This window comes from Crotalus tigris, unplaced genomic scaffold (genome assembly GCF_016545835.1).
Source record: "Crotalus tigris isolate CLP2741 ecotype Arizona unplaced genomic scaffold, ASM1654583v1 scf7180000018371.15429387391:27106975, whole genome shotgun sequence".
NCBI classification, from domain to species: domain Eukaryota; kingdom Metazoa; phylum Chordata; class Lepidosauria; order Squamata; family Viperidae; genus Crotalus; species Crotalus tigris.
In genome coordinates, this window is record NW_024096970.1 from 11770870 (window position 1) to 11797965 (window position 27096).

The 27096-nt window shown below is 38.0% G+C and overlaps 2 protein-coding genes across 9 annotated transcripts in view; one reads left to right on the top strand and one right to left on the bottom strand.

Moving 5' to 3' along the window:
• LOC120311665 (transmembrane protein 68-like) overlaps positions 1-27096 on the top strand; it is a 104217-nt gene that overhangs the window by 38778 nt on the left and 38343 nt on the right. The window lies entirely within an intron of this gene.
• On the bottom strand, positions 14955-19739 carry LOC120311671 (transmembrane protein 68-like). The gene is made up of 5 exons (XM_039351432.1): positions 19263-19739; positions 17731-17924; positions 16262-16322; positions 15633-15772; positions 14955-15530 (listed from the first exon to the last, which is right to left on the bottom strand). Exons 1-5 carry the CDS (start codon positions 19468-19470, stop codon positions 15429-15431), a joined length of 705 nt encoding a protein of 234 aa, XP_039207366.1. The 5' UTR covers positions 19471-19739; the 3' UTR covers positions 14955-15428.

A 27096-nucleotide genomic window follows, 5' to 3' on the forward strand; every position in this document is an offset into this window, starting at 1 on the left:
TAGCTAGACAGAGTGATCTTTAAACAGGGGTTTTTATACCCTTTTGTGGTTTCCAAACTTGTCATTTCTGATTGGTAACAAACTTACCATTTCTAATTGGTGAGTTAAAATTTGTCTTTCTTTATTTGCTGGTTTGTGACTATTGTTAGTTCCTTTTTCTTGCCTAAAAGGTGTTAATTACTTTTATTGTTGTGTCCTGATTGCTGCTAGCTGGTTCCTCATTGTGTGTGTCAAGTTTTTGCTGTTTTAGCCTCAGGCTGCTGTTGACCCAGTTTAGTTGGGGTGTTCCTAGATTATTTCTTAGTTGGGCTGGGGAGGGGGTGTCCAACTCTCATCAATTCCCCCATTTTGAGCTATTACTGATGTATCAGGGATTAGCCCAACTGGTTCATATATACGGTAGTGGTGATCAATTTGGCACATCATGAGAGATGTTTTCTTGCTTTGTCCCTTGCTCCTGATGGGAGTTGTGCAGATCTTTAGGCATTTTAACCCTAAGGGAATTAATTGGCATAGGCAACAAAGGAGGGCTCCACCTATTATGACTGTGATTATACTACCAATAAGAATTTTCAACCAATGGAAGTCTGGTAACCATGAAAAGAGCCAGGAAATGTTCCAGGATGACTGGTTGTGCCCAATGTTTTGTGCTAGTTCTCTTAAATGTTGGATGTCACCTTTAGCTTCCAGTCAGGTTTGCATACCCCCCAAAATTCTTCACAGCCATGGTTCTCCTTAGTACATGACCACTGGCTGCCCAGTTTCAAGGGTTGTTTCCTGCCTTAGCTCTTAATTCAGTGCATCCAGGTTGGTAATGCCCAACTGCCAGGCTATTAAATTTTCTTTAAATTGCACATAATGAGTTCTAGGAATCCCAATCTGAGCTCAACAGTGCAAAATATTCAGGGCATAAGTTTGGGATTTTTTCTATTGCTTCCTTAGTCATGGCATATGAATTGCAAATCACCTGAGGGGGCCTAGTTCCCTCCCCCTTGTTATCTGTTGGAAGTTGATCCCTCAAAGCTTTGGTGCAACAGAGCAAAAATCAGCCTGGGGAACTTCACTAAAGGTAGGTGGAGGGGATAGACTCAAATGTGATTCTGAATGGTGTCTGTGTGTGTGTGCATGTATATGCAGCTACTTTTACAAAATAGTCAATACAAACATTCTGGATAAATTTTCCCTCCCACCAGATAGAAGTCCAAGGTGTTCAGCACTTGTTCTGCCACATATTCCTAAATGCCATCTCTCCATTAATACATTCAACTGGCTTGTTACAATACAAATGGGGCAAGAAAGAAAAGTTTACAATGAGTTTCCACCCTCCCCCCACAGTCTTAATTTTCTCTTCTGAGGCTTCACATGGCACCAGGAATCCTTCCTTCTGCAGCTCTCACAGGCATCTGGGGAAATGGTAGGACTTGGGAAGATTTTCAACTTAGATTGCATGGTGGCTTTTTAGTGGATGGCTGGATTCAAAACTCAATTCCATGGCTCACATGGATGGAGGCAGCATCTGGGTCTGTGTGTTCTGCTTCCAAAGGCTTGGGAGAGGGTTTCAGGGCTGAAAGATACAAGAACAAGGTCTCCCCCGCCCTTTCTGGGTTGACTCTACCAGGAGAGGCAGACAAAAGGTATGGAGAACAAAGGACAGGAAAAGAATTGGAAGAGGGGTAGCTTGCAGGCAGTTTGAAAAGGGCATTAATACTGCAGTTATTAAACATAGACAAATGGGGAACAACAAAATGAAATGTTTCACCTTTGAACTTGACCATTTGCAACATATTATGGACAAGAACTTGCAACTTGAAAGGAAGAGGAGAAAAAAAAATGCTAGGCAGCTTGAGAATGCTGAAAACTCCAAATAATTTTAAAAGCCTAATATTTTAAGGTGTGCAACTTTCCAGAGGTAGAACATTTATTCTAAAATAGACCACATCATTTTAGAGATTGAGAAATGCTTATGTTTCAGAAAGCTTCATAGTAGTTTCACCAGTAAGTGATAGGATAAGAAAAGTAACTTTAAAAAATTATTTCCCCACACAAGCAGACTTGAGTTTCAAAATGCTCTTGTAGATAGGCACACATTTTTCAGGAAAAGGATAGATAAAACACATACAGTAAATGCAAGTGAAACTTTTCCAACTGATAAACTTAAAACAATCCCTCCAGGTAACTTAAGGCTGTTCTTGAGCGTACACAGAGACAGAGAAAAACAAACAAACAAACATATTTTTTTTTCTTCACTCTGTTTGTTGGCCAGACAAACAGAGTGAGGTATTTCCTTTTTGTGGCTTATTTTTAAGCATAATTTCTAGCAGAATTTAAAATTCTTTTTCGTTTGGATTTGAAACAGCTAATAGTCACATTTACCTCTCACGCAGACTTTGACAAACATATATACACAAAGACAAGAGAACAGAAGTCTTAGTTTTACACATCCTAGTCATTCCCACCATAAATTTCAGATAACTCAAGTTAGGGAAGGCACACATTTTAAACATACCACGTGGTTGCATAGAGAAGAGAGAGAAGAGAGAGAGAGAGAGAGAGAATCACTATTTCTTATTTTCCCTTTTAAGTACCTTTATTTAGCCAAATTGGTTTCCCAGAAAGGCCCTAAGCAAAGTCTATCTTTCTTTCATACACTATACAGTCGAAGTCTCCTTGTGAGACTTCTTTCCTAACTTTGCATTGCTTACAGGGCCTTACCAGCTAGTTGCCCAAATCCAATTCTTTCATTGACTCATTCCATTTCATTTTCACACATTCTCTCCGTTTTCCCTAACAAAAGGTTCTGTGCTCTGGCCAACCCCCATGCTGTCCAGGTTCTGCCAATTAAACAGATCCTTTCTGCGGCTAGGAAAGACCAGAAGCAGCAAAATCCAATTGTGAGTGTCTACAATAGACTTTATGGTCTCTATAACGGTTTGAGGATCCGCACGAAAGGTGGCAGTATCCTTTTTCCAAACAACCAAATCGGACGGGGAGAAAGGGGTGTGGGTTAAAATGTGTCCTGTCTGGCCCCTCGGTCGCCCGGGTATGGGCCTGTTCAACAAGGGGGCCATGAAGGTCGGTTCAGGGTTATCTAAGGGAGGCTGGGGGTCCAAGTTGACTTGGGTCGGGTTCCTCTGTCTGGACAGTTCGGCCCAGCAATACCAGTACGGTAGTTGGGTTGGCTCTATCCTTGACCTAAGTTCTTTTAGTGTTCTGATTTCTAGGGTGCCACCTTCGGGCCAAATTTGTCTCCCGCGGTTATCTTTAAGCAAAGCCCATTTCCTACATAATTCCTCTAATCGCTTCTTCATTCCAGCCTGGACAGGAAGCTGATTCCTGTCCCAGGCTTCGAGCAAGCTCTCAACTGGGAAACCCACTTCGGCCCTTGAATTGGAACTCCCCAACCTTTTATAATGGGGTTTTAAACCCACTTCAGCCCTTGAATTGGAACTCCCCATTCTTTTATAACGGGGTTTTCCTTTCAATGTTAAAGGGTACTAACAGTCGAAGTCTCCTTGCGAGACTTCTTTCCCAATACAGTCGAAGTCTCCTTGCGAGACTTCTTTCTCCTAATACAGTCGAAGTCTCCTTGCGAGACTTCTTTCCCAACACAGTCGAAGTCTCCTTGCGAGACTTCTTTCTCCTAATACAGTCGAAGTCTCCTTGCGAGACTTCTTTCCCATAGTACAGTCGAAGTCTCCTTGCGAGACTTCTTTCCCAATACAGTCGAAGTCTCCTTGCGAGACTTCTTTCTCCTAATACAGTCGAAGTCTCCTTGCGAGACTTCTTTCCCAATACAGTCGAAGTCTCCTTGCGAGACTTCTTTCTCCTAATACAGTCGAAGTCTCCTTGCGAGACTTCTTTCTCCTAATACAGTCGAAGTCTCCTTGCGACACTTCTTTCCCCCAATACAGATTCTCGGAGGTGAGCGGCCACCTCCGCTCGGGGCTACTGCTTTAATATTTACTGGCAGAAGGGGTCCTGGCTTGCCCAGAATAGGGTTCTCTTTCTCTGCCCGCTCGGTCCTCCTCTCTCACCAGAAGGTCTCACGCTCCGATGCCCCCCCCTTGCTTTCCCGAATTCCGCCGGTCACGGCTCCACTGGAGCTAGCAGCAGGTCGGGGTGTGGCTAGAGGGCACACGGAGGGAGCGAGCTCCAGCTGATTCTAAGAGGAGGATGCCTCACACACACACTCATGCATTCTTCCTTTCGTTCCCCCAGACCCTTTAACCTAATAGATTTAAATTTGGTGGCACTTACCCTCTTTCCTGGTAGCTGTTCGAGCGTAAGACTCAAAAACTCCCTTTACTACCCGATGCCGACCGGGCAGGGTCCGAGGAGGCTTCCCCACGGATCAAAGTGTCCGCTGCCAGCTGGGTGATGACTCTTCCGGGCCCGGTCCGGTGGCTGGGTGAGCTGGAAGTCCCTTCGTGGGTCGCCAGATTGTTGGGAGGAACTCCCCCGTTCGGTTCTTCCAGCCGGGATTCCCTTGACGGTGCGCGCAGAAGAAATAGATCGTGAAGCCAGCTACCAGAAAGAGGTTTTATTTCGAGGATCAGCGTTGAGTGACAATTCAGCTCGAGTCCCCGGCTAGCTAGATAGAGTGATCTTTAAACAGGGGTTTTTATACCCTTTTGTGGTTTCCAAACTTGTCATTTCTGATTGGTAACAAACTTACCATTTCTAATTGGTGAGTTAAAATTTGTCTTTCTTGATTTGCTGGTTTGTGACTATTGTTAGTTCCTTTTTCTTGCCTAAAAGGTGTTAATTAATTTTATTGTTGTGTCCTGATTGCTGCTAGCTGGTTCCTCATTGTGTGTGTCAAGTGTTTGCTGTTTTAGCCTCAGGCTGCTGTTGACCCAGTTTAGTTGGGGTGTTCCTAGATTATTTCTTAGTTGGGCTGGGGAGGGGGTGTCCAACTCTCATCAGTAGAAACTCAGTCTCAGTTCTGTCTCTGTAGTAAAGGATGTCTCCTAATCATTTCATGCTGTGCATTGTCGTCATGAAAGTGAGGATACATTCTCATTCTATTCTTAAGTAATGTCATTTATTTCAGTAAAGTTAAGTGTTAAATAGAAATAAATTGGGTTCTGTAACTTTTGCACCATTTCAATATTGTAAGATAGAAAGCAGAACAGACTCATTTTAAATTCAAGGAAAGAATACTTTCTAAATTTTACTCAGTTAGTTTTATAATATACTAGACAAGCCATTACCCATTGGGTCATCCTTACCCAAACAGAAAAACAGAAGGAATTACATGGACAAAAAAGCAGTGGGAGCAGGAATGACTTCCAATTTTTGATTGACTTCTCATTGACTTTGCTTGTGGGAAGTAGGCAGAGAGCATTGGAAATCATGATCAGATGACTACAGCTAACTATGATGATGCTGCAGGAGGCACAACTTTGTGTGTGAATATCCTTGACATTTCTGTGTGAATATCCTTGACATTTCAATTACACAAGAATAATGGATTCTGAATTTTCTATGCATTATTTAAGTTGCTGGATTTGAGGTACCTTGATTCAAAATTGTTTGCACTATGACACACTTTTTGGGTTAATTGAAGATTACAAACAGACAAACAGTTTTAGTGGTATATAGATGTCAAGTATCAAATTCATATTGTATTTGAAAAGGTTGATTTAGGTTGCCAAGAATATGATAATGAGAGTTGATGAGAGAGGTGTGCAGGCAGAAGAGATACTATCAGAGAAGAAATATTTCTTTATGTTATTATTTCTCCCACTTCTTGAAGGTGTGTGCTGATGTTTTTCTTCATGACAGCTATGAAAGATAAAGACAAAATTTCTACTTTATGAATCAGAGCATACTTTTCATACAATGACGTGAAAAGCAATTATCTTCAGTTACATCACTTCTATTATTCTTAATATGATAGGAAAAGGAAAGAGAACCTTTTAAAAATGATTACTTAGATTAGATTCAATTCTTCTCATTTTGAATAGCCACATATTTTAAAGTAATTTGTGAAAAAATAAAAAGCCTCGCTATATAATAAATGGCTTACCTGAAATAAATGACTTGCATTGAAGGTTTCAGTGTCTTCTAGACATAGAGGATTCTATGATTAATTATCTACATGGATGCAAATAATCAAACCTTCCAATCCAGTAAGCTGTAAGCCTGGCTTTTTCTCCCTGAATTGAGGTTAAGATATTTCTTTTAGCCAGAACTCTACTTGCATGGTTGAGGGACTTCAAGTATGCACATTTTTTAAATGAATAAGGAATAGTCAACAAGTAATGTTACTGGCTGGACAATATCATTGATCTCACAACAAAAGAACCAAACCTTGAGAGTCACGGAACTCTAGTGAAGGAACTCCTGAGCATAAAGAGTGAGGTCTGATATTGAAGGAAGCCAGCTGTCAGGTAGTGATAAAATTTCACATAAGGCTGCATTTTGTGGAAATCTTCCTTCTGATGAAACGTTAGCAAATACTTTTTAAACAACTGACTCATGCTAAAACTTAGATATGATAATGAGAAACTGGAAAACAGAAGAAGTTATTAGGATCAAAATCAATAATATTTGGTTTGAACAAAATTTGCTAAAAACCAAGGAACAATCTTACTTAACTAAGCACATTTAGCCTAAAACTTGAATGAGTAGGCATTCCCTTCTTTCATTGAAAAAAAGATGTATTTGTGAGTTTCAGAATTGATTGGACAAAATATAGACTGCAAGAGCCTTTCTATGTACCCTCGCAATTGTTTTCCTTTAGTAGCGAAACAAGGATAAAAAATACTGGTTTCCATAAAAGGTGTACTTTTCTAGTTAACAAGACAAATGGAATTATGCTAATAAACTGTCAGCTCTTCAAGGTAGCCAATGTCAGGAAAGAGCCCAATAATTGCTAATTTCTTGTTGCAAGATACAATAACAGAATCTTGAAAGCCTATCAGAGTTTCCCTCTACCCTTCTTACACCAGACAGAATCAAGGCGGGGTTATTTTGAATTTCTTTCTGACAGCCTTCTTCTTTCCCAGGAACAACTTATCTTTTATTTTTCATTACTTGTTTCAGCATGGCTTCTTAAAAGTTCTCTCTTTCTCTCTCTCTTCCTCTAAAGAAGATCTATAGTCCTCCCACTTCTCTTTCCTCCAGGTTATGTCTTCAAAGAGGTTTTGCAGTACCATTCTGAGATTAAGTAACCCTGGGCAATATTAACCCTTCTGATAAAAGGACATTGTCCCTGTCCTCAAATGCAGCTACTATTAATTTTTTCTGTCAGATTTTATTTTTCTGGGCTCCAAGATCACTGCAGATGGAGACTGCAGCCAAGAAATTAAAAGATGCTTGCTCCTGGCGAGGAAAGCTATGCTAAATTTAGACAGCATACTAAAAAGCAGAGACATCACACTGCCAACAAAAGTGCTTATAGTCAAGGACATGGTTTTCCCAGTTGCAATGTATGGATGTGAAAGTTGGACCATAACAAAGGCTGAGTGCAAAAGAATTGAGGCCTTTGAACTATGGTGCTGGTGAAGACTCCTGCAAGTCCCTTGGACTGCAAGGTGATCAAACTGGTCAGTCCTAAAGGAGATCAACCCTGACTGCTCTTTAGAAGGCCAGTTCCTTAAGTTGAAACTTCAGTACTTTGGCCACCTAATGAGAAGGAAGGACTCACTGGAGAAGAGCCTGATGCTGGGAAAGATTGAGGGCAATAGAAGTAAGGAGACGACAGAGAATGAGGTGGCTGGATGGAATAACTGAAGCAGTAAGCGTGAGCTTAAATGGACTCCAGAAGATGGTAGAGGACAGGAAGACCTGGAGGAATGTTGTCCATGGGGTCGCGATGGGTCGGACACGACTTCACAACTAACAACAACAACAACTAATGTTTTCAAAGAATTAATCAAAGATTGTATTTAGAATATTTCATAACTGCCTATCTTTCATAACTAACAATATCTTCTTGAATCCCCTTGGAATCTGCATCTTTTCATCAGCCAAAGGCCACATAAGTTCAACTTTGCTAATTGCCATTTTATCTTTTACTCTCCTTGTCCAGTTTCCTCACAACTGATCTCCTGTCAGCTTCCTAGTCAGAACTGCAGAAGCTTCTTGGATAAGAAGCAAAATGTTTTTAAAAAGCAAGCAAACAAACAAGAAAGTCTAATTGCTTTTTGAAAAAAAAGAGACAGTCCAGCACTCGGTCAACCTTCATGGTGCACTAACTTCAGTTCATTTTCTTCATTGTCCATCAGATATTCTTCCAAGCCCTTTTTTTCTTCTGCAGTTAACTGGTATACAGGTAGTCCTTGACCTATGTCTGTTACTAAGCAAGACAGATATTAAGTGAACTTTGCCCCATTCTATGCCTTTTTTGCCACAGTTGTTAAGTGAATCACTACAGTTGTTAAGTTAGGAACATGGCTGTTAAGTGAATCTGGCTTCCCATTGACTTTGCTTGTCAGAAGGTCGCAAAAGGGGATTACGCGACCCCAGGACAACCATCATAAATGTGAATCAGTTGCCAAGCATCTGAACTATGATCATGTGACCATGGGGATGCTGCAACAGTTATAGGCAGATTGAAGCATTATGATATGCATATCAGAAAGCTTTTCAACAGATTAACTTCTGGAAAGCATATATCATTCCCAGAACATCATCTCTTCTGGATCAGCAAAGTTCTGGAGCACTAGGACTTCCACACCCCTTATTAATAACAGTATAATTTGTTTCATAAAAGCCATTCTGCAAATGTAATGTGTTGTGAATTTTTACAGTGACACTATCATTGTGAAAGAAACTTCACGTTTCATGACTGGAATTTGGTAATTCAAGAATGGATTGGTAATGAGTGATATCATAATTGTTTGCATGAAAGAAAAGTTGGGAACCACTGTTCTTTGCCTCCATTTTTTTAGTATGTTCAATTCTTCTGTACATTTTGTACTCATATTACATTATATTATTAAATATTCATTATTTTCCATTGTGTATTTGTGTACAGTATGTAAACTCATTTTTTGGGGGGAGGGGTCTCATTTGTTGGAGGAAAAAAGAGGCTTTGGATGTGCCTGATTAGAAGCAGGAGAATTGATGAATGAGGGATAATAGTAGGAGTACTATTATAATATTAGGACTTCAGTGCTAAAATATTCTGTTATTTGCAGCATACTTATTAGATACATATATAATCTGTAAATTACCTAGGCAACTAAAATAAACATTTTCAGTTTGTTTCACTTAGCCATTTAAAAATTGATGTGGACTTTGTTATTATTTAAACTATATTAGTTTGCATTCTCAGTTAATCTCTTGATCTAGCATTGGAATTCCCATTTTCTATATTTATTTTGGTGTTCTTTCAAACACAAAAAATACACCTATCTGCCTTCTGTGAGAAAGTAGTTAACAGTAATGAAACACTGTGATACAGCCCAAGCTAAGCTTTGTTCTCCTTTTTTAAAAAGAATCAGTTATCATGGCACCTTATTGTATTGGAGTAATATTATGTAATATATAATAATAAAATAACTTAATAGATACCTTGGAGAACGAAAGTTTCAATTTTTTAAATTACTTTTTTATATTTAATAAAAATTGTAAAGAATAAACAATGAAAATTCAATGATGTAATATGTGGACCAAGCTAGACCATTGAGTCACTTTGGATAGAATGATGGAGGAAAAAGGGGGAAGAGATTGCTGAAGTGATGAGCATCAGGAGAACATCCCTGAACTTCAGGTTCAAAAATTTATGCTGTTCCATCTGATGATTTAAGGGAGATAAGAGTTCTGAATGACATTAGAAAATCTCTAACTATTTGACTAATTTTAGCCAGTGCTTTTTTGATAAAAAAAAATAAAATAAAAGGTGCTGGAACTTTCATCTTGTTAATCTTTTATTTATATAATTTTATTTATATATTTATTTATATAATTAAAAAATTATATATTCAGTTTTTAACATAAATGTAGTTTATTGTATTTAAGGCAAGGATGTCAAACTCATGACGTGTCATGATGTATCGTGATTTTTTTTCCATTGCCGGCAATGGGGTGGGGGTGGTTTTCGCTATGATGCTCGTGGGCTGGCAGTTTGACATCTCTGATTTAAGGCAAATGTTCATAGTAAATTCCAAAGTTTTGTCCAATTCTTGTCTGGCAAATTTTCTCGACTCCTTTCTTTGCTGTTAGTATCTATGACTGAATGTCGTCCTCTGAAGGATCGAAAAGGATCGAAAAGTCTCAGAGTTGGTCCGACAAATTTGATGAACAAAAGGGCTGAAATTGACTTAGTCTTCAATGAAGCTCTTGTTGGGGTGGCAATTAGATTCATCTGCAAAAACCCATGTTCACATTCACTTGAAGAAATGGGAATGGTATTCAGAGTCTGTATCAAATGCAACAGTTTTTCTGGATATGTCTTTTCGAGAATGTATTCATGGAATCCATGAATCATTTCTTTTTCATTTAGTTGCAGTCTGATTGACGAGTTTCTAATTTCCACTTCTCCAAATGTCAGTCAAGTATTAACATTTTCAGGCCAATGTTTTTGACCAAGTACCCAAGACCAATATGCCAACTCATTGTCTTTGCTATCAAGCAATCTTTTTTCAATTGACTCTTTCAATTTTGTATAAAATGTACTTGGGTCAATGGGAGGATCCTTTCCTGAATCTTTCTCCTGAAGTAAAATTCCATGAAAACGAAGATTGCATACAGATGGTTTGTAATTTCACCCTTCTTACTAATTCTTATTAATGCTGCATCTTAAAGATTTGAGTCAAGTTTAATTCATAATTGCCTTTATTTTTTTTCCATATGTTTTTGGCTTAGATGAAGTAGTGCATCTCTCAGGCATTCACCAAATAAACTAGAATTTGTTGTGAGCATCTTCTTAAATACAAACAGCTCATAAGCTGGACTTACCTATATTAGCAACCACATTATTGATGGCTTGTACATACCATTTTAAAGATATGATCACATTGGTTCAAGTTAATGAGATGCTCCTATAACCCAAAAATGCATACTATTAATTCATCCCTGCCAAAATAGTTGGTTATTTTCATCAGACTTAGTTCATGATGAACTTTTTTATCAAATTAATCATGAAGACAGCATAGTAGGCTGCCATGGGGTGAAAAATTGTGGAATAGCTCCCCCGTGTTTATGTACTGCAGGTGGATATAGTAAAGATTAAATATTATTTTTTGTCTACTTGGAAAATGATGTGTTGCACTTTAATAGAGGAGGAGACAACTTTTGCATATATAGTCTGACATATATTGAGTTCCTTTTGGAAGGACTAGCAGTGGGAGATAATAGATATCTGTAATACAAGTGCATATGCTGCCTTCAAAATATGTGTTTAATTGTTGGAGTCATGTTACTGACAAGATGATGACTTGCAAAATAATTGTGTTATATATATATTCAACTTTGCCTTCATAATATAAACAGTTTGTTCAGTTTTTTATTAACAAAGTTCATGAGAAGATTATAAACTTGTTTAAAAATTAAAAAGCTACACAACACTTAAGCCCTCTGTCTTGAAAATGGGTTTGTCTGAAACCAATAACACTTAATCCATGTTTCGCCTGCAAATGCAGCAGATTCCACCCAAGGGTTCCCCTTGCAGCTCTTTCTAAAGCCAGAATCTACAGGAAATGCTATGGCTATATCAGAGAGCCCAGAAAAAAAAAGAGAAGAGGCTTCTGACCATGCACAAAGTGCCACCTCGCTCTGTAATATTTCCGGAGACCAGATCTGAGCCTCTATGCAGAATTAAGCACTGCTCCTACCACCTCCCACCCCCAGTCCTCTCTTACTCACAAGGAGACGGTGTGGTTGGGCAGCAGGGAGGGGTGCAAAGTTCCTGCCAACTCGCCTCTGCTGCATACAACTTTGATGTGCAGCATTTGCCAGTGAGGTCCTTTGACGCACTCAGTGGTGCAGAGACAGCTGACAATGACCAAGTCCAGGCAATTCCTATTGGCTTTCGAAAGCCAACAGAGGAACTAGCACAGCCCGTGCAGGAGACAGCAGCCAAGTCTGGTGGGCACAAGCGCTCAAGTCGTGCCCTGGGACTAACCACGTGCCATTCCCCTGTTGGGGTAGCAGAAGTTGAAAATCTGTCAAAGAAAGTGCCGGAAAGTGATAAAAATGAATATTATACCCAAGTTTCTTTTTTTGTTTCAAATGTTACCAATTTTGAAAAATGAGATTAATTTAAATGAGTGGCAGAAGGGTCTTAATAAATTTATCTGGGCAGGGAAAAAGCCAAGGGTTAAGTTTAAAATTATGCAAGACTTCCGTGAGAGGGGTGGACTTAAGGTACCAAATTTGAAATTATATTATGATGCGGTGGTTTTAACACTAATCAGTGATTGGATAAATTTGACAAACTTTGAGATACTTTATCTAGAGGGATGGGACTTACTTTATGGGTGGCATGCCTATTTAATATTCAATAAAAAAATGGATTGGGCTTTTAAATCTCATATCTTAAGAATCTCTTTACTTAGGATTTGGAGAAAATATTATAAAAGTGATTTCAAAGTACCATTATGGGCTATACCTTGGCATGCGATAGAAGCAATAAAAAGAGGGGTTAAAATGGATATGGTGTCTTACAGACAGTTACTTAAATGGGATGGACAAAACTGGCAATTAAAATCACGGGAAGAGTTAGCACAAGAAAACTTTATTTATTCTTGGTTCCAATATAGGCAATTACTAGACAGATGGAAGATGGATTGTAAGGTGGGTTTTCTTAGAGAAGATGAAAATCTTATTAAGCAAGTGAAGGATTCAAGACAAACCCACATTAAGAGAATTTATGCGGGTTTAGTTGAATTGGATTCAGAAACGGAACTAATTAAAGATTGTATGATAAGATGGGTGCAGAATTTTGGTGAGCCAGTCTCATTGGACACCTGGGAAAAAATTTGGGTGAGAAATGTCAAATTTACACAAGCACAGAACTTAAGGGAGAATTTTTATAAAATGTTTTATAGATGGCACCTTGATCCACAAAAAATGTCTTATATGTACCCTGACGTGCAACCCAAATGTTGGAGATGTGGTTATAAGGAGGCTTCCTATTATCATATTTGGTGGTCATGCAGAGAGATAAAAGCATTTTGGATCAAAATATGGTGGAATATCCAGAGAATTTTTAGAAGGAGGGTAAAATTTACTCCGCAATTATTTTTGTTAGGTATTGTTACAGATTGTGATACAAAGGAGGTTGTATTGATGTTAAATTTGATTACAGCCGCTAGGCTGTTAGTAGGACAATATTGGAAGAAGGAATCCTTGCCTACATTGCAGGAATGGTTTCTTAAAGTAGCTTATCTGGCGGAAATGGCAAAGATCTCGGCTTTCTTAAAGCAACAAACGCAAGAGAAGTTTTTTGCTGTTTGGGATAAATGGATAAAATTTATACAATTTAGATTGGGTATACAAAAATATTATATAGTTTTTTCATAAGTTTTATTTTTATATATATTATAGATAATCTTTTTATATATATAAATATAAAGTTCTTAATTTAATTTTTATTTTTACTTTTAAGCCTATATTCTGCTCTGGGAAGCTCAGGGGGGGGGGAAGGGAGGGGGGGGTTTGGGAGGGGTGGGGGGTTTTTTTTTATATATATATGTATTGTTTAGTTTTATTTTTTTTGTATATGTTGTCTCTTGTTTTGTATTCTTTTTTCTTTTTTGTAAAACTTATAAAACTTTTAATAAAAAAAAAAAAAAAAAGAAATTGCCGGAATGCCCTTCTGTGCGTTCTATGACAAAAAAGGCCCTGATTTTAGCCATCTCTGTTTTTGAGATAGTTCTTCAACATCTAGCAGGAATATCTGACTGTAATGGAATGCATTAGACCAGTGATGGTGAACCTTTTAGAGACCAAGTGCCCAAAAACTGGCCCCGCCCCTGCTCTACCCCCTGCCCCGCCCCCATCCTGCCTACCCGTAGAGCCACTCATCACCTCCAGGGCCTGCTGCAGATTGCCCAGGCAGCCCAGCAGTGCCATGGCGGCCACGCCCTCTCCCCATGCCCTGCAGCATCAACTGTGTACAATGGGGCATGAGGGCAGAGTCTTGTCTACGCTGCCTGGCTGCCATGTCCTTGGCTGTGCTGCTCCGCATGGGCCACGCTTGGGGGTGACTCTCCTCCAGGCGGGCTGCTGGTGAGGGGGCTGCGGGAGGCCACAAGACTGGGCCAATGGCACGTGTGCCCACAGAGAATGCTCCGATTGCCACCTCTGGCACCCGTGCCATAGGTTCGCCACAACTGCATTAGAATTATATATCATCCATCAAATTTATTTATATGCCAAGTAGCTGGTCCTAAAATTAAACTTAATAAGACAGGTGCCCTCGAGATAATTTTTTTTTCTGATCTTGTATGTGAAATAACTTGGTTGTTCTTTAATACTTATATTTTGATCCTTCAGGTGCCACATGCCACTTCATTTCAGGTAGAAAAATATTTAAGGACAATCATGAACTAACATTAAAATTAAGATGTCCCTTAATACGAAAAAAATAATAAAAATAATTACCACTCACAAAATTGACTATTTATTTATTCATTGAACAATTTAAACACTGGCAGCTTCAAAGACACCAGGCAATTTATTATTACTATCAGTAATAATAAAATATCAATATAATGAAATAATTCCCAGCATAAATATTACAATCACAATAAAATACTACAATTAAAGAAAATATTATTTAACAATTTTTAATAATTTTAAAATCATTTTAATGAAACAAATATTTTTTCAAGTTATTTTCTTGACATGGGATCAGGACCCTTTTATCTGAACATTGTCTTGGTAGCAGCTCTTCTTTTTGTCTTTCAAGGCCATTCCCTCTGCCCTCTACTTGCCATAAGAATCCTCAGTAAACCTTGGAAACATCAATTGTTCCATCAGGCACATGAGGTAAGACTTCCTAACCAGTACAGCACTCTTGCAGACATTAGGTATGACAGCAATGTGCACATGAACAAGATAATGATTCAATTATGGCCAAGTACTAATGTCAATGTCCCCCATCTTCAGATTATATCTCATCTGCTTCAAGGGAAAGACAAGATATAATATGCAACTATTTATGTGTTGGGTCCAAGATCACGTGGAACAAGCCCATGTTTGCCATAGAAGCTGTGAGATTAAAAGTTCATATAAATTATTCACCCAAGGCATGGAGAATGAACTCCTTCAGCATTGTTGGCTGGAAGACTTCAAAAGCAGCTGAACTATGAGTTTCAGGAGCCCATTTAGTTAAATGTGTATATAATATCAAAAGGTTTCATTTTAACTGATTACAAGTTTAGAAGAGTAGCAATAGTTCAATAATGCATGAAAATGTAGAATTACAATAAGGATAAGGCTGTCATTGTTATACAGTATTTTCATTGCAATTATTCATTTTTCTTGTTATGAAATCGTGCCAACAGACCTCTTCTTATACTTCCTGGCTGTTTTTGATATTTTTCTATTAAAGTCTGTAAAGTGTTTTGTACCTATTAGAAGAAGAAAACACACATGTAAATTTATCTTGACTCCTGAATGCTTTTGTTTAATGAGCTAATTCTATCATGATGCTCACATAAAGATCAGTTTACCTTTTCTACCAGATCTTCAACAGTTATGTTTGGATCATATGGTATGGGCTGTCCAATATGTGTACGCCATTTCACTGGAAACCCTCCATACAAAATAACTAGTGGCCATCGAACATATTCGTACAAGACTTTCAGTGGTTCTATATGATGAGAAAATTAGGTTGCATATTAAATATATAAGACTGTTTTCGAGGTTAGGTTCAGATAAACAGCATTCTGAAGTTAAATTATATGATTTTATAGTTTTATTGTCTTTCATAGTTTCTACTTCATTAAAAAATCCTTCAATAAAAATATTTTAAAAGGTGATGTGAAATTACAGTAGCTCCTAAATGATCAATCTTAGACCTTATTATATCACTGATGACACCTATTAAATCAGCCTTCTGTATCATTCTATGTTCAGCATACAATATAACAGCATATATAAAACATTTCTTTTTGTTTTTATTATTATTTTCATCTGGAATGTCAGAAAGAAATAAAGAGGGACTTAGGGCTATCTGTCTATCAATACATTAATTCTTAAAACATAAGAGAATAAAACCAAAGTTATGATGGTGGGTCAAGCTAGCAAAAAAAAAAAAACAGATTATAAATTTAGAAAATATATAGTATGTTTAACTTACTTATTCTTCCAAGTATCCTATACCCCTCCCGACTATTCTCTGTAAACATTGGAATTATGGGCTAGGGAAAAGAAGCAAAGAAGCAAATATCAACTTCATTTATTTAAAATATTTCATTAAAACAAATGGCAATTTGGAGAACATGTGATTTGATTGTAAATATACAGCTTGTTCCTAATTACTGTAACAGCTTCCTCATGTTCTTTATTTACAAAGTTATTAGCTGTACATCTCATCTTCCTGCCAGGAACCTAAAGTTACATATATAGCATCCCCTCCTTTGATTCTCTCTATGAAAAAAACCTTATAAGATAGAGTTGTTGAAAGATAATAATTGACTCAAAGTCACTTTGTGGTTTTCCATGGCTGATGGTAGACTTGAACTGGGAACTTCCCAACCATAATTTATCGTCCTCCCAAACATTTGTGATTTAGATGGAGTTGTGTGTTAGAACTACATTAAAAGTAGAATGATAATGCATGAGAAAGGCACATTCTATAGAATATTTATTTATTAATTTGATTTAGATGCCACCTGACTCTAAAGATAGTTTGGTCTAATGGTTAAAACACTAAGCTAGAAAGCAGGAGACTGTGAATTCAAGTTCTACCTTAGCCATGAAACCCAATGGATGACTTTGAACCACTCATACTCTCTGCGCCCAACACACCTCACAGGATTAATAAAGGTGGGTTACAAATTAAATAATAAGACAACTGTCATGGAATTAATAAAAATGGAATCTGATGGAAGTTGTGGAAGATACAGTGTGATTTGTCCATGTACAAGAGTGGCAGTGCAGAGGTTAGAATGCAGCATTGCAGGCTAACTCTGCCCACTGTCAGGAGTTAAGTTCTGACTGAGTCAAGGTTGACTCAGCATTCCATCCTTCCAAGATCAGTAAAATGAGAACCCAGATAGTTGGGGCAATATGTTGAATCTGTAAACCACTTAGAGCAGGGGTGGCGAACCTATGGCATGTGTGCCACAGGTGGCACTCAGAGCCCTCTCTGTGGGCCCTGTCACCACAGCCCTGCTTCCCCCTGCACCCCTCTCACCAGCAGCCCCCCACAGAGGAGAGTTGCCCCTGAGGTGGCCCGTATGGAGCAGCGCAGCCAAGGACATGGCAGCCAGACAGCAGAGACAAGACTCTGCCCTTGCACCCTATCATGCACAGTTGATGCTGTGGGGTGCGGACAGAGGGTGTGACCAGCACAGCAGTGCTGGGCTGCCTGGGTGATCTGCGGCGGGCCATGGAGGCGGTGAATGGCCCTGCAGGTGGGCCGGGCGGGGGTGGAGCGGGCAGGACAGGGGTGGAGCAGGTTGGCAGGACAGGGTGGGGCTGGGTTTTGGGCACTCGGTCTCTAAAAGGTTCGCCATCACTGACTTAGAGGGTTCTGTAAAGCACCATGAATCAGCATATAAGTCTATGTGTCATTATCATTGCTATGTATTTGGTAGGACTTACCACTCTTGCTTCTAAAGCAACTTTTGCGAAACCTGTGCGTTTACCCCATAAAATTTTATAGGTTTCATCACTAAAGATGGCTTCTCGTGTTCCTCCTGGTGAAATAGCCACCCAATCACCATTCTTCAGGGCATGAAGACATTCTTCCTTTGAACCCGTTATCATTTTCAGATTCGTGCCAAGCATTTTTAAGCCTGAAAGAAAGAAATAAAATAAAAAATAAAATTAGAAATCTTGTTGAGAGCAGAAAGCTAAACAATGTAATAAGAAAGTAATTTTTTTTTGAAAGACTAAATGCTGGTGTTTTCTTCATTTCTGAAATAAAGCAATCAACAGTACTAATTTATTTTCTTAACTTTGTCAGTGATTGTCAACATCTTTTAACTAGCCAGCATTAATGCAATATTACAATATTACAAAAAATAAGCTCCAAGGATTGTTTTATTTCAAATTGAATTGTTTTCATTTTGAACAGTGCCTTTTATTTTGTTATTCTATTATTCATTAATAAATAGCAACAAGTATTATATTTCAGTTTCTGATAACATGAGCTATTTTGCTGGATTGCATTATAAAGTAATTCTGTAACATGTAGATTTAGAGGATATTAAGGACTAGAAAGTAGAACTCTTCAGTTGTGGTAATCTGTTGTGAAATTTCCCCTTCCTTAAAAATTTCAAACCATTATATTATAGAAAAGTATAACCAAATAAAATATAGTAATATATAATGTGTTATAATATAATTATATATGTGTGTAAACGTGTATATAGATCTTTGCTATGTGCTGACAGAGACAGCCAAGAAAAGACTCAGTACTGGCCTATGCATGCTGAAAGTCCTCCAAAAGACATGGCTTCAGTGAAGGTGCCTGAAGAGCATATCTTGGGAGCAATTCCCTAGCTCTCAGGGACAAGGTTGTGAGGAACCCCAACTCCTGATCCTTAGCATTGACCTCAGAGTATTCTGACACCATCTGAATTGTTTTATCAAGGCAAATTTGATGTCTTCTTTCTTTCAAGATAACAAAGCAAGTCATTTTCATAGCCTCAGTTGCTTGCTTGGTGTGAAAATATATCACTTTGCAGAGATCTGTTGTATGTATTGTGCTCCCTTTGGGTGATGTGTTGCGATTCCTGAATTGAAATTCCCCTGTATTAATATTTATTTTATTTTCATATTACTTTTCCTCCTGAACCTGCTCAGAGCAATGTACAAGAAGAATCGAAAACAATATTAAAATCCCCATAGTAAAAGTAGAAAATACAAATGATAATGCTAAATAATAATAACAACAACAACAACAATACAATTTTAAAGGCCTGCCCAAGTATACAGGCATTTCTTCAGATTCTGTGAAACAGAGCAACTTGGAGCCAGTGAGAAAATATGCTTGTGAGACGAAAATACCAGTGATACGATCCTCAAACAGTCATTCAAGTTTATAGCAAATCCCAAAATACTTTCAGCCTGAACTACCTCAACGGACTATATATCTATAAAAGCAATGATACAAATAAAATATATATCACCTGGCAACTTAAAGACAAAATGATCAACCACTGTATAGCAACAGAGTTTGTTCTTCAGGGAATAGATCCTTGCTAGAAAGAAAATATAATCTATAGGAAGTGCAGCATGATAATAAATAATAAGGCCTGGTCCGTCTGGTAGATTTTCTACTCCATGTAATTCATAACCTGTTTTTAATACAAAACAGAACAGAATATTGTCATTCATATAATCAAATGCATCATAAAACCTTATTATGCCAAGAGGTTCCAAAGTGATGATTACACCACTGTAGTCTTTAGTCCTACTAAAATAAGCACAATATTATATTATCTGATGGAATTATTAAATTGTGTACTGTGAGTTTTAGGCAGGCAGCTTAATGCCCCAAAATACTTCCACTTGCCAAATAACTATCTCTAACTACTTCTATTGTTTTTATTTTCTATTTTATTAAAATACATAAGAAATTATTAGACTTTTGCTGATTAATAAGGAGAATTCAAGATTTTGATATGTATTAATAGACAAGGGGTGAGATATAGAATGAAGAATTCTTTATCTTAAGAGACAGTGATAAGATGGTAATGTTAATTATATTTGTTAGGGATAAAGGGGTGTGTGTGTGTGTGTGTGTGTGTGCGTGCGTGCGTGTGTGTAAGAGCCGTGGTGGTGCAGTGGTTAGAATACAATACTGCAGACTACTTCTGCTGACTGCTGACTGCCATTCGATTCTAAATGGCTCAAGGTTGACTCAGCTTTCTGTCCTTCCAAGGTCAGTAAATTGAGGACCCAGATTGTTGAGGACAATATGCTGACTCTATAAACAGTTTAGAGAAGGCTGTAAAGCACTGTGAAGTGATATAGCAATAACAAAAGCACTGCATTGCGATAGGATACATGTGTTTGTGTGTGCATGTGTGAGTGTGTATGTTATTGGGATTTTTTGTGCACTTTTTAGATTGTGTGGTGTGTATCTTTTTTATGTACTTTGAAGGATTTTGTACCAGTATAGAGTTGTTCCTACTTAGGCACAGAAGCCAGCTGCGTGACAAATCCAGTCTAAACATCTTGCTGATTGCAGGACCAACTATAATATAAAACTATGAAACAATTGCTAATGGAAACAAGTTAATACAAACTATAAAATCACTGTATGATTAAAATCTAGAAACGAAATTGTCTTTAATGTTAATATTGAAACTGAACGGTAATATACTATAGGATAATGTAATATACTGAAAGCAATAGTGATACAGTTCAAGGACTAGGATCTCCCAATACATTTTGAAATAAGAGAAAATACTTGTAGCTTGGGTTTTAGATTTTGGCAGTGGTTTGCTCTCGAAGCTTGTTTCAATTTAGTTTCTGAACGTTTTGTTACCAGAGTAAGGAACAACATCAGCAGGATTTTCTTGTCCTATTCCTCTTTAGCTTAAAGCAGACATGTCAAACTTGCATCGCGTGGCATATCAGAGCTTTTTCCCATTGCCGGCAATGGGGTGGGTGTGGTTTCCTTGGGACGCATCTGGCCCATGGGCCATGAGTTTGACACCCCTGGCTTATATACATCTTGTGTGTCAGTGTGGTCAGTTGGTCTTGTGATTAGTTATTCGTTTGTTGCTATATTTAAATTCTGAGCAGCTGATTGGTTCTCTTGTTGATTGGTTGTTTGAATGGTCTGGTTTCTTACGTATTCAGATGCTGGATCTAAATCAATATACTTGCTAATTACTCCTTTGTGAGACTATCAGGCTTCAATACATTCATGTGGTGTATATTGGCTTGCCCAATGATGTTTGGTCCTTCCTAATCAAACTGGTGTTGTTTTTTAACAATGTGGTTTGAGGTCAGGGATTTTTGGTCATGCCATTTAACTGCTAGTTGATATTCATGAACGCTTATTTTCAATTGCCTTCCTGTTTGTCCCACATAGAATTGGTTACAGTAGTTGCAATTGATTTTGTATACTATGTTGCTGTTGTCTTCCTTCTGTATTTTGTCTTTGACTTTAGACAGCTGTTTTCTGAATGTAAATGAGGGTTTGTGAGCTATCATCATTCCTAGGGTTGCAGTATTCTGGCAGCCATTTTGGATGTTCCTTTGATGTATGGCAGGACTTGTTTCTGTGTTGTGGTTGGCTGTGTATTTTGTCTCCCAATGCATATTTTGCTCTAATGCAGTGGCCCACAATCTTTTGGGCACTAGGGACGGTTCCGTTGGAGAAAGTTTTTTCTGTGCACCAGGGACGGTTCCGTTGGAGAAAGTTTTTTCTGTGGACTGGAGAGGGCATGGTTTCATGTGCTGTCTGCCTCCCACAGATGGGGCTTCGCTTGTTTGCGTGGTTGCTGCCATGCCGCAGCCCAATGCCAGTCCATGGACTTGGGGTTGGAGACCTCTGATCTAAAACTTGCATTAATTCTGCAAATTTCCATTTGATCAGCAACAGAGGAGCAAGCTGTTCATATAAGTATTTTCTTATAAAAAGCATATACTGTATAGATAATATAAATACCTACATTTTTACTCTAAATAAACAAGCCAGTACCTCATAATTTTCATTTAATTAAATCAGAGCATCCAGACAAAGATCTTCTGAATAACATGTAATTAATACCAGATGTATGTTGTGCCAAATATTTTTAGAAATATTTTTAGTAATGATTACTGTTTTGCTGAAGCAGTGGCTCAGGACAGTAGAAACTAGTTAATGCAGTAGATCATCTAATCAGTAAGTCATTCAAATTTAATATTTAAACATAGGTAGATATAGATTACAGAACTTAAAGCAGAATTATCTGAACTACAATCCCAGTATTCATATTTCAATGAATTTATGAAATGTCTGGTGGAAATTATAAACATCAAAATATGACCCTTTTCGCAGAACAAGCAAACCCAGAAGAATAAAGATTTCTTACCATGCCATATTCTTCCAAAGAAGTCCCAAAGATGTCCCAAAATAAAATAATAGCTTCTTTGGGCCTCTTCTTTAGCTTTACTAGACATCTCATAGATCAGGACAATAACAACAGATAGGTAGACATAGAAGACAATCCAAAGAGGAACTGCCAGTAATCCCAGTAAGGGCAATACGACTGCGGAAATAAAACATTTCTCCAAGCTCATAGGAAGCCATTCTCCATATATATACAGCAGACTTATTGTGGAGTTCATAAGTACCTATGCAAAATGTGATAATGCTTAATCTCTGCAGGAGAAAGGAAAAAAATCAAAGAACAATATAAAATTAACAATACACTCAATATAAATATTTAGCTGGCACAAATCTTGAAATATGAACTTTAGGAATATTTGGGCACGCCTTCCCTCTCCCAAGTACGTGTGAGAATGATTGAAATCTTGCGAGTGTGCACTTTCTCAAGATCTCGGTGCTTGTTTATATAATGTCATTTTTAAATTACTTTGCAAGTTTTTAATAAAACTGGAGGATATGCAGGACTCACAAAATAGTAGTGGTGATCTGAGCTGAGGTTCTCCAAAAACATTCACAACTATGGGCCAGATACTTACTATTATATATTTTGATCCCTGTCCTAAATGGCTAATTAAAATTGATCTAGAGCAGTGGTTCTCAACCTGTGGGTCAGGACCCCATTTGGGGTCGAATGACCATTTCACGGGGGTCGCCAAACCACGCTGTCCGCCATTTTTTCCCTTTTCCCTAGCTGTCCTACTCCCTCTTATTGGTGGCCACACCCTAGCTGTCCTACTCCCTCTTATTGGTGGCCACACTTGGGGGTCACCACAACATGGGGAACTGTATTATGGGGTCATGGCATTAGAAAGGTTGAGAACCACTGATCTAGAGAATCAATTGGCTTGCATTTTACTGGATTGTATCTGAAAGTTTGGAATAGGAGCATTTTGGGGGGATTTCACTATAATGTTAGATATGTACTGTGATAATACATACACATATTAAGACAATTTTTTTTAATCTCCATATTTTTCTGAAGGAAAAATGGGGTGAAAGATTTCTGAAAATTATCACAAGTGGAATAGTTAGAATAAAGTTAATAATACCCAAACCTAGCTTGGAACATGTCCATTGTTATTAAAAGGATGAGTTTTTAAATACTCCAAGTTCCTGAAGACTTTTCCAACATGCATGAGAATTAAGACTATAACAGAGTTCTTTTAGGGGCTTTTCTCCACACTCCTTTATTTGTCTTCCAGTGATAATTTTAGTGGTGGAAGCAAAGTTAGGGAAAAGGGGGCTTTTAAAAATCATTGTTGTTCTACTGTACTCTTCAATAAAGTCGATTAGAGCAGGGAATCTTGATAAAAGTTACCACCTTAAATAGCTATAGCTAAATACTATAGATGATAAAGTGAAAGGCAGGAAGACAGGCCTTAATTTTCTGTGAGATAGAAGTGTTCATATGCAGATAAATCTGATGAGGACCTAGAGCAATTTAGTTATTTCTACCTTGGAGGATTACAGGATGATTTACCAGGGTAACATAGATTATTGTTTTGTTGATATACTGTAAACCATCACTTCATGAGCGTATTGCATAACACCCAACTGTCTCACTCCCACATTTTGTTGTAATGATGACATTTCTGCAGGCATTCATATACTTATTTTTCATACTGGCTTCCACATGAATCAGAAAACAAGTAAACTAAGTTCCATATAAGTTCACTTGACCTTGCAGGGAGGCCAATGGCCATATCTGCAATAGCTTTCCTCTTGTAGTCAGTTGTATTGAATATGCAATTGCCTGCAGAAATTTGATATCATTTCTGAGATAGAGGACATAGGAGTAGAGCAGCTGTAGCACTCAAAGCTTTTGAGTTTGGCTTTTTTACAATGTGGTTCAAATGAGTAAGTTCCTTCAAACTCATTGAACAGATAGTGACCATACATTTTCATCTAATCCCTTACAATCTATTAGAGTAACTAACATCCATGGGGTCGCGATCGGTCGGACACGACTTCGCAATTAACAACAACAACATCTTATATTTTACACAAATAACACTCATTCTAGAGCAGTGGATAACATTTAGCTCATAGGCTAAAGTTTCTGCAGTCCTCAAAACTTTTTTCACATCCTGCATAATTTTACATACCATTATCATATCTTCTCTCACACTTTCCCCTAAAGAGACATAAATGAATTTTTCCTCTTAAGGGAAATAATTTGGTATACAGCATTCTGAATGAAGTTCCACTATGGATGATGGTTTTTAGCTTCATAACGATCCTTAAAATTAAGTTCTTTTCTTTTCAAAATATCATTTTTGTTTACATTGCTATTTTAATTTGTTTCAACAAGCTCCTTGTCTGTTGTCTTGGTCTAAGTTTTCAAATTTTCACCCTGTTCTATGAAATTTGATATATTCAAAGTCTCTTTCTAGAAGACAAGGAAATGTTTTCTTTACAAATCTTTTCCATAAATTGTGATCTTGATTGGAAACTTCAGAACTCATTTAGAAAGAAAGCTATTAAATAATTTTAGACATTGAATGAAAATAGTATTAGCACTTATAATACCATAATCAACAATTGCAGTTCACACAAGCCTGGTTATCTGCAGGAATTACATTCTTGAAACCCATGCAGAAATGGAACCTGCAATTATTCAAGTTCATTATCAGAACAATGTGGAGACTTGTTTACAACAAACACTGTAAGAATAAGAGCATAGTTTCCGTTGGCATAATACATGTTGATGTTATGCGGTAAGGCCCTGAGACTTTTTTCTCTATTGAACATGGCCATGTATAGCTGCGTGAGATCCCGTCTGATGAAAAATGGATTATACTTTTATAGAAGCACATAAGCTTCTATACAGGACATGGGAGAGCAGAGAAACAGAATGTGGGAATAATGAGGACTGAATGCACAGGTTAACGTAGGGCCTATGGTACATTTCTATATATGATTATTTGAAAATATTATACATTGTGTTCAGAAAAATATAGATTGATAGTTTGCATCACTACACTGGAATTCTGAATGTTTTGTCTAGGATATAATGAAGCCCTTGTGTGTTTTTCTTTATATTCAGCAAACATCTTGTACGCAAAAGCTAATGCTGGTTATGAAATATATTAGGATAAATCAGACATGGACTGCAAAGTTGTTTTGCTTTCTTTTTAATAAACTGAGCAACTTGGTCATAAAAGAAGGAGTGAAAGTGTGTCAACCTATTACTTATGAAACTGATTCAGTTGTCTTATACTAACTTATACAACAGTGGCCACAGGATTGGAGAAGGTGCGTTTACATTCCAATTCCAAAGAAAGGCAATGCCAAAGAATGTTCAAACTATCGCACCATTGCACTCATTTCACATGCTAGTAAAGTTATGCTTAAAATCCTACAAGCTAGACTCCAGCAGTATGTGGATCGAGAACTACCAGAAGTACAGGCAGGATTTCGAAGAGGCAGAGGAACTAGAGATCAAATTGCCAACATACGCTGGATCATGGAGAAAGCTAGGGAGTTCCAGAAAAACATCTACTTCTGCTTCATTGACTATGCAAAAGCCTTTGATTGTGTGGATCACAACAAATTGTGGCAAGTTCTTAAAGAGATGGGAGTACCAGACCATCTCATTTGTCTCTTGAGAAACCTATATGCGGGTCAAGAAGCAACAGTGAGAACCGAACACGGAACCACTGATTGGTTCAAAATTGGAAAAGGAGTCCGGCAAGGCTGTATACTGTCGCCCTGCCTATTTAACTTATATGCAGAGCACATCATGAGAAAGGCAGGGCTAGATGAATCAAAAGTTGGAATTAAGATTGCCGGGGGAAATATCAACAATCTAAGATATGCAGATGATACCACTCTAATGGCAGAAAGTGAAGAGGAACTAAAGAGCCTCTTGATGCGGGTGAAGAAGGAGAGTGCAAAAGTTGGCTTGAAACTAAACATTAAGAAAACCAAAATCATGGCATCTGGCCCTCTCAATTCCTGGCAAATAGATGGTGAAGAAATGGAGGTAGTGACAGATTTTATTTTCTGGGCTCCAAGATCACCTCAGATGGGGACTGCAGCCAAGAAATTAAAAGACGCTTGCTCTTGGGGAGGAAAGCTATGGCAAATCTAGACAGCATACTAAAAAGCAGAGACATCACCCTGCCAACAAAAGTGCATATAGTCCAGGCCATGGTTTCCCCAGTTGCAATGTATGGCTGTGAAAGTTGGACCATAAGAAAGGCTGAGCGCCAAAGAATTGAGGCCTTGAACTATGGTGCTGGAGAAGACTCCTGCGAGTCCCTTGGACTGCAAGGCGTTCAAACCGGTCAGTCCTAGAAGAGATCAACCCCGACTGCTCTTTAGAAGGCCAGATCCTGAAGTTGAAACTCAAGTACTTTGGCCACCTAATGAGAAGGAAGGATTCACTGGAGAAGAGCCTAATGCTGGGAAAGATTGAGGGCAATAGAAGAAGGGGATGACAGAGAATGAGATGGCTGGATGGAGTCACTGAAGCAGTAGATGTGAGTTTAAATGGACTCCAGAAGATGGTAGAGGACAGGAAGACCTGGAGGAACATTGTCCATGGGGTCGCGATGGGTCAGACACGACTTCGCAATTAACAACAACAATTAAATATAAAAATATTCCAACTAACCAACAAAAAAAATTAGTTCCCTCTATTTGTAAAGACTGATGCCTGAGAAATCCTGGCATTCTGGATGGGTGATCCATTCTATAAAGGCTAGCAAAATTATTGCCCAAATGCTAATACTGATTTGTATTTCAATAAAATAAAAATCATTCAAGCGGTTTTAAGTACATAAAAATCATTAATTTATACATATAGATCATGTTTCAGCTTTCTTGTTAACTACTTGTGCTATATTACATTG

Coding starts and splice junctions, on each gene's coding strand:
- LOC120311671 (XM_039351432.1), bottom strand. CDS start 19,470: ATGAATGACAATATTCTGTTCTGTTTTGTATTAAAAACAGGTTATGAA. Junction 17,925..19,262: donor TTTTGTCTTTAAGTTGCCAG/GTGATATATATT, acceptor TCTTTCTTTCAG/GCTTAAAAATGCTTGGCACG. Junction 16,323..17,730: donor TTGCTTTAGAAGCAAGAGTG/GTAAGTCCTACC, acceptor TCTTTTCCCTAG/CCCATAATTCCAATGTTTAC.